Source organism: Gymnodraco acuticeps, unplaced genomic scaffold, assembly GCF_902827175.1.
Source record: "Gymnodraco acuticeps unplaced genomic scaffold, fGymAcu1.1, whole genome shotgun sequence".
Lineage (NCBI taxonomy): Eukaryota > Metazoa > Chordata > Actinopteri > Perciformes > Bathydraconidae > Gymnodraco > Gymnodraco acuticeps.
The window spans coordinates 479,306-500,193 of NW_022991403.1; the positions used below are offsets into that span (position 1 = coordinate 479,306).

The 20,888-nt window shown below is 39.7% G+C and overlaps 1 protein-coding gene across 6 annotated transcripts in view; it reads left to right on the forward strand.

The window, feature by feature from the left end:
* ndrg4 (NDRG family member 4) overlaps window positions 1–20,888 on the forward strand; it is an 83,379-nt gene that overhangs the window by 26,257 nt on the left and 36,234 nt on the right. For 3 of the 6 annotated variants that reach the window (XM_034195729.1, XM_034195725.1, XM_034195728.1), the window contains 3 exons: window positions 6,864–6,954; window positions 9,765–9,917; window positions 15,537–15,575. In XM_034195729.1, the coding sequence (XP_034051620.1) occupies window positions 6,877–6,954; window positions 9,765–9,917; window positions 15,537–15,575 (270 nt within the window). In that variant the 5' untranslated portion in view covers window positions 6,864–6,876. Of the gene's footprint in view, window positions 1–6,863; window positions 6,955–9,764; window positions 9,918–15,536; window positions 15,576–20,888 lie in introns of those variants that run through there. The other 3 variants (XM_034195731.1, XM_034195730.1, XM_034195727.1) reach the window with 2 other exon arrangements.

Sequence of the window (20,888 nt, forward strand, 5' to 3'; positions counted from 1 at the left end):
ATGTAGAAGAGACATGACGAAGAGGGGACACATGTTTGATGTAGAAGAGACATGAAGAAGAGGGGACACGTGTTGATGTAGAAGAGACAATGAAGAAGAGGGGACACATGTTGATGTAGAGAGACATGAAGAAGAAGGGGACACATGTGATGTAGATAGATGACATAAGAAGAGGGGACACTGTTGATGTAGAAGAGACATGAGAGAAGAGGGGACACATGTTGATGTAGAAGAGACTGAAGAAGAGGGGACACATGTTGATGTAGAAGAGACATGAAGAAGAGGGGGACACCATGTTGAGTAGAAGAGACATGAAGGAAGAGGGGACACATGTTGATGTAGAAGAGACATGAAGAAGAGGGGACACATGTTGATGTAGAAGAGACATGAAGAAGAGGGGACACATGTTGATGTAGAAAGAGACATGAAGAAGAGGGGAACACATGTTGATGTAGAAGAGACATGAAGAAGAGGGGACACTGTTGATGTAAGAGAGACATGAAGAAGAGGGGACACATGTTGATGTAGAAGAGACATGAAGAAGAGGGGACACATGTTGATGTAGAAGAGACATGAAGAAGAGGGGACACATGTTGATGTAGAAGAGACATGAAGAAGAGGGGACACGTTGATGTAGAGAACATGAAGAAGAGGGGACACGTGTTGATGTAGAGACATGAAAGAGGGGACACGTGTTGATGTAGAAGAGACATGAAGAAGAGGGGACACGTGTTGATGTAGAAGAGACATGAAGAAGAGGGGACACGTGTTGATGTAGAAGAGACATGAAGAAGAGGGACACATGTTGATGTAGAAGAGACATGAAAGAGGGGACACATGTTGATGTAGAAGAGACATGGAAGAGGGGACACATGTTGATGTAGAAGAGAGACATGAAAAGAGGGGACACATGTTGATGTAGAAGAGACATGAAGAAGAGGGGACACATGTTGATGTAGAAGAGACATGAAATAGAGGGGACACATGTTGATGTAGAAGAGACATGAAGGAGAGGGGACACATGTTGATGTAGAAGAGACATGAAGAAGAGGGACACGTGTTGATGTAGAAGAGGCATGAAGAAGAGGGGACACATGTTGATGTAGAGGAGACATGAAGAAGAGGGGACACATGTTGATGTAGAAGAGACATGAAGAAGAGGGGACACATGTTGATGTAGAAGAGACATGAAGAAGAGGGGACACATGTTGATGTAGAAGAGACATGAAGAAGAGGGGACACATGTTGATGTAGAAGAGACATGAAGAAGAGGGGACACATGTTGATGTAGAAGAGACATGAAGAAGAGGGGACACATGTTGATGTAGAAGAGACATGAAGAAGAGAGGACACATGTTGATGTAGAAGAGACATGAAGAAGAGGGGACACGTGGATTTTGCATAATAGGTGACCTCTAATGCTATAACCATCAGACGGTGTGTGTGTGTATGTGTGTGTGTGTGTGTGTGTGTGTGTGTTGTGTGTGGTGTGTGTGTGTGTGTGTGTGTGTGTGTGTGTGTGTGTGTGTGTGTGTGTGTGTGTGTGCATTGATTGCGAACTTACAACACATACAGGTAGATCTCATGTCTGGATTGTGTACCACTGTAGTCGAAAGGGGCAAGAAAACAAATGTAGGGAAGCTAATATAGCGAAGCAAATCCTTTAGGGTTTACGAATAGTTTGTAATTAATTAATCAATTAGGTTGTGAACACTTTATAAATCATTAATAAGCTTTTATAAGACATGAGATAAACAGAGCAACTGTGACCGGTTGCTTGCCAAATAGTGAGCCCTTATTATAAATGGTAGTAACTCATGGGAATGTGTTTTACACTTTACAATAAGGCTCCCTTTTGGCAGTTATAAATGGTAGTAACTCCTAAATAAATGGTCATAAGAGATGCCAAGAAACATCAACAATCAACTCAGTGAGCAACAGATACCAAGGATGCTGGCTGATGAAGAAGACGAAGTAAGCTAAGTAGCCAAGGCTTAGCAGTACAGATAAATGTGGACTCACTATTTGGCAAGATGACTAAGCCTTATATTGGCTACTTAGCTTACTTCGTCTTCTTCATCAGCCAGCATCCTTGGTATCTGTTGTTCACTGAGTATATTCTCGCTAAGTAGCCAATACAAGGCTTAGTCATCTTGCCAAATAGTGAGCCTGTGTTGATGTATGAAAACTATGTTAGAACTGGTTTATAAATGGTTCTTAATGATTAATAAAGTGTTTACAACCTATTTAATAACCTAATTATAAACCCTTTATGAATCCTTTATAAGGGTAGCCTTATTGTAGAGTGGTACGCAATTATTTTACAAGCACCGTAATATAAAATAAATCAGTTTCTCAGTTGATCTACCTCGTATGACCTGGAAACCAAGAAGAAAACAAAAAACAAAACTGTATTTGGTTAATGATCCTACACCATAATGATAAATGACCTTAACTGCTGTAAACACAGTTTGTGATGAGTGGTACCTGACACATGTGCATACATTCATCTTGTACAACAGCGAGGAAACTATACTCATAGGATCGCACAGAGTAATATAACACACCCTGCAGTTTCACTCAGCTCTACAAAGCGTTTTAGAATCTTACAGTTCATTGTTTTGGTTTAATGACCCACAGCTTTACTGTTTTGGTTCAGCCTCACATCTGCCTTGTTTGTCATTTCACAGCAGACAGTTATTTAAATAAAAACTGTAAACAGCTAGCAATAAGTACTTAACAGGAGTTTAGCAGCTGGAGAGCCATTTAGCATCCAAAAATCCATCCATGTTTACATCGAAATCTTAATGTTGGATATTTAAGAAGGCATTGGATGCATTAGCAAAGCTCTCAGTTTGATTTGAGTCTTATCTTCTTTAAAGCTATGTGCACCATTGTGATTTGCAGCTCATTTTACTTTGGCCAACTCTATATCGGGTCACAAAGACGTCATATATTAGTTCTGACAAGAGGAGCTTTACTTTTAATATCTGTACTGTAATGTGGATAATGTCCTTTGGTGGATTTTCCCTTAGTGAGTGGTGGCTTTGACACTATGGCGTCACACACACAAACACACTTCATCAGTTGCTGGGAGTGATTGTTAGTGGTCTCTGGGCTTTGTCTCTTCAAGGGTGTCAGATAAAAGCACAGAATGTGCTGCCAGAGAGAGGAGAGACAACAGAGGGGGGCAAATGAGGTGAGACAGAGAGGAAAGGGAGGAGATACTGTATAGAGGTGTGTGTGTGTTGATGCACTGTGGAGGTGTTGCAAGCCCTGACAATATGTGGGTCAGTTAAATGATCACCTCCATCCGTCTAAAACTTTACATTAATTAGGAAATTAATGTTAAAGGGGACCTATCATGCAAAATGCCCTTTTTGATGTCTTTTATACATAGATATGTGTCCCCGGTGTGTCAGGGAACTCACGCACTGTCAGAAAATAAAACCCTCTCAAGAGTAAAACGGGGGTACAATGGAGCTGATCCAGATTTGCCTCCGATATGACGTAATATCGGCAATGCGGACCCACGGCACTATGAGAAAGTTGCTATTAGAAACAATGCCCGACTGTTTTGGACGTAATATGGTCTTTGTTTACATTAGCAAGCATCGCTAACAGTCAGAGCTAACTTGTACTGAGAATATGTGTAAAAAAGCCGGATATAAAAAGGAACTCACCTTGTGAAACACCCGCGAGAGAGAAAGCATTTGAGCTCCATACTGTTTCAGAAATAACAACCTTGATGTGGTTTGGAACATGATATGGCGTTTCATCACGGCAGTCTCTGCTGGTAGAAACCTCCCACATGAGCAGGCATAACCTCCGCCCCCTCTTCTTTTTTTTTAAAGCTTTATACCCAGAACCAGCACTTTCGTAACCGGGGTAAAATAGAGGGATATGAGGCATGGCTAGAACGGGTGATCTGTTTGGTATTTTGAGCAAAACACTTCATAGACATGTTTTTATATATTTGTATATATCTGAGACCTATGCTATTGCCTACAAATAGCATTACAGGTGACCTTTAACAACAACTTGAAGCCTTAACATTCTGAGTATCGGGACTAACAGAACCTCAGTAAGATGTTGTGTCTAAAGTGTGTGTGTGTGTGTGTGTGTGTGTGTGGTGTGTGTGTGTGTGTGTGTGTGTGTGTGTGTGTGTGACGTGTGTGTGTCTACTGTAGCACTGTTATGTTACTGACACTGTCTGAACCCACTCCTCATGTGTGTTTAAGTATCGTAGTGTACCTGTGTGTGTGTGTGTGTGTGTGTGTGTGTGTGTGTGTGTGTGTGTGTGTGTGGTGTGTGGTGTGTGTGTGTGTGTGTGTGTGGGGGGTGGGTGGGTGTGTGTGTGTGTGTGTGAGTGTGTGTGTTGTGTGTGTGTGTGTGTGTGTGTGTGTGTGTGTGTGTGTGTGTGTGTGTGTGTGTGTGGTAGTTATCTCGGTCAGTAAGCATATATGTCCACTCTTCTGTCACTATTTTGAGTGTGTCTTTGTTATCTGGTGAAGTAGAGCAGACCATCCCTTAACTGTGTTTTTGTTAATACCTTGAACTTGGATTTAGCATCTTATGTATATATTTTGAAATGTAGCAGAGAGTGAAGGTTTATTTGTACGTATAGTGTGACGTTTATTGATGCTGCAAACAGAGAAAATACATTCTTGATAATTCCTGCATAAGTGCTTCCTTTTTCTCTGGACTAGAGTTATGTCAGGAATGCTTGACATCAACTGTGCTCTTTTACTCCCTGTAGCCTACTGCAGGTCCTGATACACTGGATATTTGTTTAAAGTAATGCTGTCAAAATTATCGCGTTAACGGCGGTAATACATTTTTTGAATTAATTGCGTTAAAATATTTAACGCATTTAACGTATGTGCAGAATGGCCCGCCCCATACATCCCACCAGTGGCAGCGCCAGGGTATGGCTGGGGTAGGATACATCCATACCAAGAAATGGCTTAGCCCCACCATGAAAATTGATGTTAAAGTAAGCAAAATAAAGTCTGCTAAACTGTGATTAATCTGATTAAAAATGTTAATCGTTTGACAGCCCTAGTTTAAAGCCATTATAAGAATTTAAACACATTTGTATTAGTGAGTAACTGTCTTTCTCGTGCACTTGCACAAGAACAAAATGCACACCCAAGTGAATGTCAAAGTTTTCCACATTATTCCAGTGACCTACAGGTGGCGGTAGTGCACCAAAAAATACAGCAATGCATCAGCAAAGGAGGAAAGAGGAAGATCACTAGCATGTTAGATGTTAGCAAAGCAGGATTTAAAATGCTAATGTCAAAGGATTTAAATTGTAATAGGACTCCAAAGATACACACAAAGTAAATTGTTCACCAGAAAACTCGACAGAGCCCCTTTTAATTTTGAAAATGATTGACCTTTTTAATACAGAAGCATTGCTGGGTGTCAGGGCTTACTCTTACTGATTAATCACAGGGGTTGTCAAGCAAAGGGACTGTAGTCCCGAACGATAGCTGAGGATTCTGGGTAGTGTAGTGTCTTCGGCCATAAACTCCGAAAAAATATTTGTTTCTCCGAATCGAAGGGGGAAAACACAAAAGCATTGTACACAATTTAAACCAATCAATGTTGTGTAATTAACAAGGATAATCTGATGTTTTTAGTGGATGAATATTGCAGATTACTATGCAAACTTCGAGACCGGAAATAATGTTTTCACCCCAAGCTGTGGCATGGCAACGCAATTCTGTTGAAAGTGATTTCATATCGCATAAACACCATATCCCAACGTGCACTGCGGCTAAAACATCCAATCACCGAGCTTCAACCATAGCTGAGGATTTTGAGTAATCAGTTCAGTGGGTGTGTATCGCCTACGTCTGTATCCGGTGACTTTATTTTGAAATTCAGTTCCTGACGGACGGCAAAAAAGCCTGATATTATAGAATTAAACAAATAAATAACAACAAGGATAATTGTGTGTTATTGTTGAGTAAATAACAGTGTGTTATTTAGAAAAGAATAACAAATTAGAAGGAAAAAAAGATTTAAAAAAATACAGATTTCAGTATCCTGAGGCTCTGAGCCCCATTTCTTTTCCTCACGGACGGCAAAAAAAGTCTGACATTATATGATTTAAAATAAAAACAATAATCGTGGCTTGATATTGAGTAAGAACATGTTTTTATGAACCCCACAGCTTCCGGTCTGCCAGGACCCGAACGGACAAAAAGACGTGCTGCAGGCACGAAACATACTACCAATAGAAATACATTGCTTTTAAAATCGTTCTGTGTGACGCGAAAAAAAGGAGAAAATCGTGTTGGAGAACACGAATCAATAGATCAGATGTCGTGACTATAACACGAAATGCCGTGAGACTGGGTTGTACATTCTGATATGTTCTGTAGCTTTGGATGTTTTTGTCCTCTTTCACAGGAAAGATACATCTTCCAATAAATCCGGGTAGGTTGCAGGGAAATATATATGCCATCTCGATTCCATCTTTGTTTTCAATCAGTTCCTCATCTATCAGCTGCTCAGATTGTTTCAGTTCAATCTGAGTCCTTCCATTATTTCACAATGTGGATTTGTGGAATTGTTCCATAATGAACTGGTTCATTCCATTCAATTGGAGCTGAACGGCCGTCGTCATGTAACACTCTGGTAGCAATGCGAAGTCATTGTGTTTTGTGGAAGTCAAATGCATACAGTATTCTGCATGTTTAAATCATAGTGCAACCTTATATATGTGTGTGTGTGTGTGTGTCTGTGTGTGTGTGTGTGTATGTATGTATGTGTGTGTGTGTGTGTGTGTGTGTGTGTGTGTGTGTGTGTGTGTGTGTGTGTGTGTGCGTGCGTGCGTGCGTTGATTGCAGGTTGCTGTCCAGAATGGCGGGGTTGAAGGAGCAGCAGTTCACGGAGGAGAAGCCCCTGCTGCCGGAGCAGCGAGGGGCCGACTCAGACATGGTCAGTGCATCTGCTTTATGTATGTGTGTGTCCCCCGCGGTTAACCCTCCCTGAATAGTGTGTTCAGGAGGAATGACTCTGAAATAGTTTGGTTTATTGAGACAGATATCTGTGTGCATACTTGCTATATGGCTTATAATAAGACTATATGCTTGTTTACAAGCAGAAAAAGAAATTAATTAATTCAACCATAACGCTGTGACTATGAACAGATACAAGCTCATTTAAGATGATTGGAGAACACACAGAGAAGCGAAACAGAACAGAGAGCAGGCATTGTGTGGTTTCAAAAAGGCCGCTTGTTCCAGTCCACTTATCCATTACCTGAGCAACAGGTCGTGTCTGTATCAGGAGACCTTGAATGTTTGAGAGTTGCAGAAAATATATAAATGGTGGAGAGAACTTCACATAAAAGCAACAAAAGGAGTAGGATTATTGCTTGAAATTACTTATTTCCTCCTAAACTTTAAAAACATCGATATCTATGTGAGGTGAGTTGCTTAAAACTCTTAAATGAAAATTGGGAAGTTCAGAGGGGGATTGGTAACTCTCGTTGTAACTCTCGTTGTAATCGGAGCGGCTCGGAAACACATCTACAGCAGTAACATGCAACATACACATTAATGCAGCAGCAATATTAATAGAGAAACATCAGACAGAATAGTAAAACACTGAAAGGGAACATTGTATTGCCTGGACTTTTACTGCGACAACGTTGACTTGCCTGTGAATACAAAATAAACCATAGCCTAGTGTTGGTGATCTACAGTGTTGTCATTCTTCTTTGAACAGCAAGACCGCTAACACCCTATTTCAACAATCACACTCACTGTAATTGACATAATTAATAGATAGTTTAGCTTCTCACCATCATTTGCTGTGGCCCACTGATGTTAACGATCGTAACTGAAAGGCTGCCTGCCAAACGTAAACATCTCTTGCGAGAGTTTTACACAAGACGGATCCTTTCTAGCCATAACCCAACAACAGTGCATTTCATAACTGTGCACATCTTATACTTATTTGATAACTACTATATCCCTTGGTTACTTGAACACGCTACAATATTATTAACCAGTGTCCTACCTTATTAAAATATTAATATACGAAATATTTGTATTGGAACTGTTTTCGACGTAGTAATGCTGTAACATATTTCAGCCCCCCCGCAAAATCCGCCTATGCTTCTCACCCATATTAGGCTGATAACCTCCGAAACCATTTTATTGGCTGATAACAATCAGTAGATTTATATTATTGTGGAAAGCAAACCGGTAGCCACATGATATCTACTCAGAAGAATAGCATGAAAACATATTCTTCTGCTCCAGATTGTTGTTAGTCATGACTCAGTCGGCCAGTGTGTCAGAAATGAAACATCGCACCCAGGAGAGACAGTCATACTGAGGGCTTCAAAAGAAGTGTGAGTGTGCATCAACATGGATTATTCTTCTATTGATCAGCTGGTCCAGCATAAGGTCATTAGATCTGCTCAATACGGCTCGCAGTTTGTAATGATGGGAAGCCATCGACTGCTGCCGTATCGATCAGCTTACATGTTAGCATGACTTAGTAGGTCACTTAGCTTGTTGTTCTGTTGAAAATAACTTCAACAAAGAATCACTTGCAGTTTCACTCATTTATCTCGCCTTAGTTTTTTTAAATATATGAATTGGGCCACTAGTTCAAGATGCAGGTCCTCCACATGGGGACTTATCCTCAGTACATGGGTCACCGGCACTACAGTATGTGAGCTAAACGGCTATTTTATATTCACTCGTATTTTAATAATAAAGTTAATTTAAGTGAAACAAATACTATTTTTCACAACTGCTCTATTGTCGACACTGGGTGGTGTTAATACACCAAAAATATATAGTAGCGCACTAACCAAGGCAGTGAAGATACATTTATAAATCTAACTATGTTTCAAAGTAACTAAGGCCGTAGCTATTGAGGACACCGAGGTGACTTTTTTGTTTATATTGGACCAAACATAAATCAATCAATTGATTGGCATTCCTCCACAAGGATTTTATTTATTGAATAGTGGAGAGTTCTAAGAAGTTGTGAAACATAACTTAATATTGAAAACTTTGGATAAAAAATCTCTAAAAACGAAGTCCTTGTTTTAGGGTTTGGGGAAAGCTTGGACTTCTGACCTCAGTGGATGTCAACGGCCAAGAGAGCTTACATTTACAGTGTTTCCTGTGTTAAATGAATTCAGTGTATTCCTGATTTCGAGGTGCACAGTTTAATTCAGCAGGTCTCTGTGTAAACATGTTCCTCTAATCCTATCAAAGGGCTGCAGCTTGACCTTTCAGAAGCAGAGGAGGCCAGAGCAATCTTCTTTGGAGTTTTTAACGTTGAGTGTGTACGATTTAGTGTCATCTAGTGGTGAGGCAGCAGAATGCAGCCAACCGAATACCCCTCCCACCTCCCTTTCCAAGTGTGTAGAGATTCTACAGAGGCCTTTAGGTCACGTAAAACACAAGACACCCTTTCTACAGCCAGAGTTGGTTTGTCCATTCTAGACAACTGTAGAATCATGGCAGTGCAACATGGAGCTACCTATGCCGATGTGACGAAAACATAGCATTTCTTTAGGTGAATTTAAACTAATAAAAACGTAGTTATGAATATTTTATTCCATGTCTGTTAATAGATCCAGCTGAATCCTACACACTGGACCTTCACAGGCTTGAGTAAAAAGATGATGGTTGAATCAAAATGTTACTTTGTTGAATGTTGCCGCTCTTCTCCCCGGCTGTTTCCCAATAATCATCTTGTCTTTGTTGTTTACAACACAGCAGGATAAAGGAGGGGAGGCATCGGGGGGGTTACCGTGCCCCGCTGCGCCCCCCACCAACCCCCCTCCCCCCAGCCGCTCAGCTCACCGCTGGCATGTGATCGCACGCCACTGGCTCCGCACGACGCGCAGTCGGGCCGGCGGGGTCATCCCGGTAATACCAGAACTTCCAGGAGCAGCAGAAACACACACACACTGAGACAACACACACACACTGAGACAATACACACACACTGAGACAATACACACACACTGAGACAACACACACACACTGAGACAACACACACACACACTGAGACAATACACACACTGAGACAATACACACACACTGAGACAACACACACACACTGAGACAATACACACACACTGAGACAACACACACACACTGAGACAACACACACACACACTGAGACAATACACACACTGAGACAATACACACACACTGAGACAACACACACACGCACGCACGCACGCACGCACGCACGCACGCACACACACACACACACACACACACACACACACACACACACACACACACACACACACACACACACACACACACACAACACACACACACCACACACACACACACACACACACACACACACACACACACACACACACACACACACACACACACACACACACACTCAACACAGCTGTAAAGTGTTTATTAAAGAACTCAACCATGGAGGAAAAGTCATAAGAACGTATTTATCAGTTGATAAAATGAAGTCCTTATGTTTTCAATTCGGTCAGTCCCTTTTGTACGACCACAGGACTTCCACCCACTGGTAACCACTACTGAAAAGCCCCATGCGCTGCACAGCAGTAAAACACTTACCCTGTACAAAACAGTATAAGTAATAGGATAACTGTGACTTCTTTAAGTCAATACAAATACTTTACTAAAATTAAAATACCAATAGACTGTAAAAAAAAAACACACAGGTAGAGTAAAAGAGTTATACAGTAGAATGATATACTTTGAATTGCTTATTATTACAGCAATATATGATGTGGCTGGTCAAAGCTATTTTCCACTACTTCATAAACTGTTGGGTTGTTTATTTGGTTAATTATACACTTTTTTAGATGACCATGTATTTGTTTGAACAATTTTATTGTGAATAGTTATTATGCCTGACAAATAAATGTAGTGGAGCAATAGAAATCTAAATAGACTAATATTTCCCTCTGAAATGTAGTTCGCTTTAAATAAAGAACAAATGTAGCATTTACAGTTAAGGAAGTAGTAGTTAGTCACTAAAGTAAAAAATAGCAATAAATTGTACAAAGATCAAATTGAAAAAACAGAAAAAAGAGTAAAGACAGCCACATATTATCAATAAAGTTACAATAAAGTCCCAGTAGAAAAATATAATTTGTATTGAAATAGTAGCAGACTATAAGTAAAGCACAAATGTAACATTAAATGTCAATTCTTAAATGAAGCACATCATTACCAAATCGTTTTAAAGTAGAATACATCTGTACATTTATTGAGTGATGGTGTCTCTTTCTTTCTACATCATTTAGAAATAAGTCACCAATTTATAACGTGTGTTTATATATCCCTAACCCTAACACAATGTTACTGTTCAACACATTGACTGTTGAACATTCTCTAACAACAGAAGCCTGCATAATTCATCCTACTAACCAAATAATACGATTATCTTTCCTCCACCAGAAATAGAACAGACAATAGGAGGATTTACATGTATGGATTTTGTCAGTTTCTGAAAACGGAATGGCATTAGGATAAAAAACAAATCAAATAATGAAGTCCTATCCTCGTAGACCTGCTGAATTTAGCGCTGCGGTAATTCTGTTTTTCAACCGAGACATCCTCTTGAAAAGCCCAAAATCTAGGGCAAAATCTGCATTCACAAAACCAGCCTGCAGGCACTGAGATCAGAGAGGGAAGCAAGAGCAGTGAATGATCTGTCTCTGCACAGCGTTACACAACACACCTGAGGACACACACTCTCACACATCCATGGAGAATCTCTCTCTCAGGATCTATGACATATTAGTTCACATCTTTCCAAAAACAAACAAGCCACACATTCCCTCCCCACGTGCACAGTGGCTGCACATCCTCAAACATGGGGTTATAAGAAAGAGAAGAGTGCCACCTGCTGGTCCCACCACTGTACTGTCCTCACTAATATCTCCCCTTTGCATGAGATCCACAGAGCCTGAAGCTGCCCTCTCTGTGGAGTTTATTGGAGTTCTTCATCTTCATGCTGCAGTGTTGAAACACTTGCATATCTGAGAAGCTCATACATAGAATTTGACACGTCATGTTGTTCATGAAGGGCAGCTTCAGGTTTTCCCTTTCTCTCTCTTTAGGTGTGTCCCTGATCTGACTGTGTGACTCCTGTCCTTTCTTTTTCCACTCATCACTGCTAATAACTTCACATGTGACTTTATTTACTCCCTGATCTTAACCCATCACTTTTCCTTTTGTATGTGTACTGTGTCTATTTGGAATCCTGTCATATTTTCTTTCAGATGTAACACAAAAATGATAATATCCTCTACTTTTGCATGTTTAATAAGGCAGCAGTGTGCAACCCATCCATGACAGTTGTGATGGTGACTAACCCTACGGTGGCCGACAGGTGTAAATGCGATACAAAGGCCCAAAACATTTCCAATTTGAGAAACTTGTTGCAGCTGCAGAAACGATGCAAATATAAAAACAAATCAAATGAAGAAAAATCTTAACTAACTTGACAACACATGCAGCATTTAGAAAACATTCCCCATCTAGACGAAACATGTGCAGCATTTACTAAAGCACTGCATAAACCAGGGGTGTCAAACTCAATTGAATTGCGGGCCATGTCAGCATTATAGCAGCACTCAAAGGGCCGGTTGTAACTTATATATAAATATAAAATAATGTATTATATTACATTATTGCCTCTGCATTGGATTATTATCTGATAGGGTAATAACTTCATAATTAACTACGTCTGAAAGCAGAAGTCTAGGGCAAATAATTGCAAGTCTCTTCAGTGAGAATGTCACAAAAATAATTTAAAAACAAAAGCTGGAAAAAGGTCAAAATCAAAAAACAGAAGTGACATTTAAAAAAAAAGGAAGTGACATTAAAAAAAAAAAGAAAGTGACATTCAAAAAAAGGAAGTGACATTCAAAAAAAAAGGAAGTGACATTCAAAAAAAAAAGAAAGTGACATTCAAAAAAAGAAAGTGACATTCAAAAAAAGGAAGTGACATTCAAAAAAAAAGGAAGTGACATTTAAAAAAAAAGAAAGTGACATTCAAAAAAAGGAAGTGACATTTAAAAAAAGAGTCAAATTCTGAGAAAAAAAGTCTAATTTGAGATGCATTGTGGGACATATAATTTATGGGCAACGTGCTTCTGTAAATCATCATGTAACCGTATTAATAAACATATTATATTCTTTGCAAGCTCTTGTGGGGCCACAGAAAATGAAGTCATGGGCCGGATTTGGCCCCCGGGCCTTGAGTTTGACACCCCTGGCATAAACAGATACAAAACGCTGCAAGAAGCTCAAAACCCAACGGAGACCAGGGGACACTAAAAAGTGACGCACACAGCTGGGACTGGAGCTCTTGGTCACGTTCAGGATTATAAAGTTGGTCAACAGAGTTAGTCTGTCTCATAACTGTTACATAACATAGTGTTTGTCAGTATATCTGAAATGACTAGGTTAGCTACGTTAGCTAGCTAGCGTACAACAGATGTGCTATAATATCAGATGGAGTCATGTGATCACATTGTTAAAATAAGACAATAAAAGTTACATTTTGGGTCAGTTTCCAGTGACAGTTGGCCAAGCAGGTGTGTTCGTCACTTTTTAGTGTCCCTTGGTTTCCGTTGTGTGTTGAGCTTCATGCAGCGTTTCGTTTATAAACGCATGTTTTGTGAAGTTGGTGAATTTTCTCTAAAAGCTGCATGTGCTGTCAAGTTGGTGAAGAAGTTCCTTCATTTGCAAGTTTTGTACACATTGTTTTAGGAGTGTGTCTCCTAATGAAAGTGTTTTAGGCTGTTGAGGCCGCTGCCACCATTCTTACCTCATATCCATGTCCTGCATTTTCTCACCAGATGATGTTCCTGCTCTAAACTTGAATTAAAGCAGAGCAGGAATGTTGTCTTACTGTAAATGACATGTGCTGATATAATACAGGTTAAGATCAATAACACCTTCACTATTGTGTTCAAAATGACAAAAAGAACACAACAGAAATGAGTTTAAGGGTCATTTTTAAGCATGAACCTGTTTTATGTCAATAGCCTACATATCTTAAAAAATGAATGTCAAGACCAGATTCCTTAAAAACAGAGCACTGCAAGATAAAACATATTTGCTTCAAGATTTGTTTCTCAAAAATATTTTGCCTGTCAAACACACTTCTTCTGACGCCAGCTTGTCATCAATTGGTGTTTCTAAAAAACGTTTAATCTATGTTGGCAGTCGAGGAGTTACAATGCCTCGCAGGGATATTGACTTCCCTTGCCACTGTGTTAGATGACAAACATATTGAATACCCAGATGCCCCGGCGCATCTGGGTATGCAGGAGCTGAATGCTGAGCTGCTGGCTGTGGAGGAATCTGTTGTCTCTCTCATCCTGTATCTTCCCTCACTGTTTACTGCTGATGCAGTCTCCCACACGCACTACAGCAGATGATCTGTACTGCTCTTTACACTGAGATACACTGTAATAGTAAATACATTTGGCAATATCCAAAGGCATATAAGTGTGTCCAAAGGATGCTTTAAAGGGGCTCTCTGCAATATGAGTTAGCGGGCCAGGAAAAGTGCTAGTACGCTTTTGAAAATATATGAATCATGTCTTCTGACTCTGGAGGCAGCATTTCAAAGTCACACAACATAACCATGAGGATGTCAGAATGATGTCATCAAGACAAACACAAACGTACAAACGGTTGCTGTGTTATTTGTAGCAGACCCAGATCACAGCAGCTGCTGCACTACGGAAACTCATCTTGTTTGTACGAACACATTGTGTAATCAGTCATTTACCAACATGAATTCATTGTGTTATAAATATATCTCATACAATTCATGCAGGATATCAGAAGATGATCTTTCCTTGGAAAAGATGTCCATGTTCTTAAACTGTATTCTTAAACATGTATTATAGAATTATGATTTAATAGTATAAAGCTTTACATTTCATTGTGAACAAACTGCAACCCTTGCATGTTGTAATAACTGCTGCAATATGCTGTCATTTATAACAAAATGGGAACTTGTGTCCATGCTGGTTATGAAAACATTCAGCAGCTTATAAACAAAATGATTATTTTTACATAATGAAGTGAAAATACATCATCCTTTGTCCATAATTCGTTTTTCTTAATATAATGACTTATTACAGCTTGACTTCTGGTGCATCACTCGACCATTCGATTTGAAAACAGTAGGAATGTTGGCACCACAAGTTCAAACACACACAGCACAGTTGTATTATTAAAGACTTGGCTTGTTGTGCCTGAAAGGAAGCCAATGCCAAATGTTATTTACAATTTACAAGTGTGTTCAGCGACAGTTGAACCTGTAGCACTACTGCTGAGGTGCTTCTGGGAAACTGTGTTTTTCTGTGGTTTGGACCTACTGTGTATCTCCTCTCTGTGTAGCAGCCTCCAGTGGAAGCACACGTTACAGCGAAAGGAATACGTGTGTGAGGTCACACTAATTGTCTCCCTCTATTAACAGTGTCTCTCTGTCTTCTGTCTCTGCGTCTGCAGGAGAGCTGTGAACAGCTGATGCCTCCGGGGGATTGGAAGGTAAGATCTGATGTGTGTGCGCTGTTAGCATGATGCTCGCTTTGTTCCCTCCGGCAGTGGCTCAGTCAGTAGGGACTTGGACTGGGAGCTAGGGTCGCTGGTTCAAGTCCCCGACCAGAATTAAAATATGGAATGTGGACTGCTATTTGGAGAGGTCCCAGTTCACCTCCTGGACCCTGCCGTGGTGCCCTTGAGCAAGGCACTGGACAACCCCCCCAGTCCACAATCATAAAGTGGTGTTAATATGGGAGATTATCCTGCTGAACAACAAGTGTAAATCTCAGCATAAACAACGATTTTAAAGTTTGACTGCAGAACGATGATTGGCTTCTGGAGATTGTGGTGACAATTGGTAAAGAGAGAACACCCATGATGAGCTGGTTAATGCAGCTCGGATTGAATGAATGTAGACCAGTCCTCCTGCTGGAACTTGCACTGAGCTATCATATGGCGCAAAGTGGGTTTGCCCCGTTAGTGGGGAGCGGCCTGGAGAGCATCCAGGTTGGAACAGGTCTCTCTTTCTGAGAATCAGAGGGTAAATGTACATTGTTACAGCAGAAAAGAGCCAAAGACAGCTTCATGTTAACTAAGAAGCATGCATAAAAAAAATATTAAAGATAAAAAAATAATAATAGAAATTACACAATTTACAAAATACACATCCTGTAACAGTTCTGAGGAGAGTTTTATAAATTGTTGATTAAGTCAGTATCCACCTTTTTTAAATGTATGAAAGGTCCCATGTCATGCTTCTCTGGTTATTACCCGTCCCTGTCACGATCTGTCTTTATGGTGTTTTGTCTTGTCTTGTTTCATGTTTTATTTTGAAAGGTCTTCACTTCCTGTCTTGCCTGTTTCTGTCTGCGTTGTGTCTTGTTTGGATTTGTCTGTGGTTCCCTGTCGTTAGTTTCCCTGGTGTGTCTGATTACCCAATTGTGTTCACCTGGTGCCCCTGTGTTTTCTCCTCCCGCCTCACCTGTGTCTTGTTTGTGTGATTAGTCTTGTGTGTATTTAAGTTCTGGTTTTTCTGTCTGTCTTTGTCGGTTCGTCTTTTGTCATGACTAGTTTGTCGGTGAGTGTTCTGTTCTGTCTGTGTTATCACCTAGCCTTGAAATAAAGGAACTTTCACTTTAATCTGCATTTGGGTCCTACCTGCTTCACACACCGTGACAGTCCCCTTGTGTGTTATGTAGATTTTTCTGCATGTTAAAGGTCTGCAGAGTCACAAACCCTCAAAGTACACCCTGTAGCGAGAAAAACTCTAACACAGAGAAGACCTGTCTATGCTGCCCCAGAACGCCTCGTTGGACATTTCTCTTTTTCCATTGTTTTCTTCCTGGGTTCTGTGACGTGTGAAGATTCAACTTATTGTCATTACATAGTACAAGTACTATGTAATGTTTCTCTGTGTAGGACAGAGAGTGAATACACAGACTATACAGAGATGCTGTATGAGAAACCAATGTGAGTTTGGAAAATTGCACAGTATACATCTATTCTAGTAGACCTCAACAATGGAAATATGATCAGTAGAAATGGCCATGACATGGGACCTTTAACTGCTATAAGTCTGTCAACCTCAAACTGAAAAAACACTAACAAGGGTGACGAAAGTAGTGTTGACTGTGAGCTGTAAAACAAGTGACTCATTTCCATATGTGTCAGCACCAAATCCCTGCAATTAGGTTTGATGTTCTGGCCGTGCTGGAGCCCCGCCTCAAGCAACTGTTAGCCAAAGCTAACAGATATAAATGATCTATTATACCCTCTGCCATTTCACTGCTTAACACTTGGAAGTATGTGACAGAAGACCTTATCATAAAACGCACCAACTGGTGGCAAATCTTACTCCAAACTAAATGAGAAGGTTGCTGCCATGATTGGATCCTCACTGAAACCAGCTTTTCATTCCCTTGTTAATACAGATGTGGAGAGCAGACATGGTTTAGAGATAAAAGACTCAGGGTGTCCACTGCAGAGACATAATGATGGCTTTTAGCTCCCATATAATTCAGTTTAATATCTATTTACATCACTTAAAAAAGTTCTCTGTTTTATTTTTCTTCTTTAATGAAGTTTACATTCACGCATGTAACAGCTCCGTTGGTTTATTTTAGTCTGACGTGCTGAGGGAGAGATCACACGTCATGAAACACCTCTCTTTCACACTTAAGTCTTAAGGTCTCTAAAAATATTTCTGCGTTTGAATAACAGTGTTATTCTGCTTGTTGGCTGCATTTGAGATAAAGGAGTATGCCTCATCTCATTAAAAAAATTCATGAAAGACATTCTGTGTGTTTTGTTAGGCTGTGTTAGGGTAAACTGTGTTTAATCAAAGACTTTGGCATAAAACTATTATAGTATTTTTATGCCAATGCTTGTACAAAATAATTATGGAAGGATTTCAAAAGTGCTTAATGATGCAATACATAGTTTAATTCTGCTCCTCATACATGGAAACACATAGGCTGGTTAGTTATCTTAAGTTATTCTGTTGATTTACCTATTTTTCTCTCCTGTGTAAATAACTTAATTACTTTGGGGGACAGTAGCTCCGTCTGTAGGGACTTGGCTTTGGACAACACTGCTTGGGAAGCATAGGGTCGGACCAGAAATACAGAGTGTATTAACTGTCCCTGCTGCCAGGCGCCATAACAATGACTTAATCAATTTAGATTAAGATATGTTTTTCCAGGATCATTATTATTAGTCCAATTTAAAACATGTGGTTGTTGTGTATTTCAGTCTCTTATGGCAACAATGTTTATTATACTGTAACAACACATATTTCATCCTGAAAAAAGAAAATGTTCTGCCAAGAGAAATGTGCCTATTTTCCAGCCTGTCCTCCTACAAAAAACGACCATATAGGCCGATTGTTCATGCCCTTATTACGACCCAGAAACACGTTGTAAAGTATGTTGTTTCTTACACGACCACTAGAGGTGCTCTAGTGCTCGTGTAAGAAACAACATGCTCCCGGCCCGTTCATTGCAAACGCTCCGGAGTGACGTTTATTCACAAATAACCCTCTCTGGAAAATCCTAAATTGTGGAATAGTTTGGCCATTAAAATGCTTTTTGATTAGATTTCTGGCGAGAAGTGTATATTGTACTCTTAGAATCCACGTCCAGTCGATGTGTAGGATCTATAGTTTGATAGATATTACGAAGATGATTTGAGGTCTCGCCAGGATAACGTGTATGCAGCTTCCATGTAAAGTTAGCGTGGGTGAAAACAGTTTTTCCGGTCTCGAAGTTTTCCTAATAAAACCGGATATATTCCCCTCACTGTCAAATGATTACACAGTGATATCTGCATTACTCATCCACTAAAACACATCAGTTTGTCCTTGTTAATTACACAATATTGATTGGTTTAAATTGTGTTCAATGCTTTTGTGTTTTTAACCTTCGATTCGGAGAAACAAATTGTTTTTTCGGAGTTTAGACACAAGTTTCCGAAGACACTACACTACCCAGAATCCCAAGCTATCGTTTGGAACTACAACATCCGCCTTGCTTTACAAACCCCGTGATTAGTCATCAAGCTCTGTGATTGGTTGTTGGAGTGGCAGTGCGACAAGGTTACGCCGAGCGTCAAACAGCTCTATGAAATGGAATGGAACCACGGCAGACTTTCCAAAACTGGAATTGGACAGGTCCAGCCCCCCCCCCCCCCCCCCCCCCCCCCCCCCCAGAACTACACATGCTGGCTTTATAAGACGTTTTCGTATTTCCCACAATTAGAAGTTGCCAGTATTAAACTGTGATTGTCAAGTGCCAAAATAAACTATGCAATATATTGGACGTTAAGTACTTTGTCAGACTTCATATTTGTCTGTGGATAACCCCAACATTTTTTTCTTATTCAAAAGAAGACCTTAACTTAAAGTATTCTTTAATGTTGGAATAAAGCCTTATCAGTTTGTCTGTTTTGCACATCCTCCTGTTAATATCTTTAGACGTCCTGCACTAAACTGTTTTATTGTAGAGATCACTACAGGATCTTCTTGATATTTTCTATTCTATATTTCTATCATGCCTTCTACTTTCCCCCAATTTTGTATGTAGGCTACTCTTAATATTGAAATGTTTTCATCAAATAAAACGTATTCAACAACAAAATTCAATAACGTGCTTTAACCACTAGGCGGCGCAGGGTTAAAAAACCAGTGGTGTTTAATTAAACATAATAATATCAAACATAATATGACTATTCACTTTATTGTGAAATTAAAACAGAACGGTAAAGGAAAATACAGTTTCAGTTTCTCGATTTGAAGCTTATGCATTGTACCATGAACCTGTATACCTGTAACAGTCAACTGCATGTGGAGTTGGAAAGGTAGTTCAGAAAATCAGTCATATCTTTAAAAACTACAAAAAAGTCCCTTTATATCAGCTGTGCACCGTTATGGTGTAAATATAATCTATCTACCAATTGGATCAAATATAAAAGTCAGCCGAATTAGTGTTGATACTGCAAGGAGACGTATTGTGTGAAAAGAAATGGAAGATGTTGTTTAATTGCTAATATATTTATGATCCACGTCACGTATTCAGTTTTGGCCGCATTTCTTCCAATTTGTCAAAATGTCTTCTGATCAGGGCTCTATAAATAAATATCTACGGCAGATATGTAATATTTAATGCAGCCAAACCGTGTATTACAATGCCGTTATGTGATGACTTCCAAAGAGAAAAGCCAGAACACTCGGAATAAAGTATTATTTTATTTAAAAAAAAATGTTTTTCCGATTTCATGCAGTGCTTCTCAAAGTGTGGTCCGCGGACCACTGGTGGTCCGTGAGCGCCCCCTAGTGATCCGTGAGTATATTGGTAACATTTCACATTTGAAATAAATAAATATAAGTTTTTCGCACTCTCGCGGGAATATCTCCGCAATGGAACGAGCTTAAGTTTAACTTTTGATTGTATGATATAGCCCAGATAAGCACCTTCATCACACATGTTGCCACTTGTTTGTACCATTTTCAGGCGATTTGTAAAAAACAATGTGTTTTTGGATATTTGTGGAGTTAGGTGGTCCTCGAGTGTTTTTTTATTGGTTAAGTGGTCCTTGGTATGAAAAAGTTTTTAGAAACACTGTCATATCGGATAAACACCATATCCCGACATGCATTGCGACTAAAACAATCAATGTTTTAGCCTATCAAAACCTCTGAAAAAAGAAAGGTGTCTCTCAGAATCGAAAGAGAAAAACCTATGGGAAAAACACAAAAGCATTGTACACAATTTTAACCAATAAATGTCATATAATTAACAAGGATAAACTGATGTTTTTTAGTTG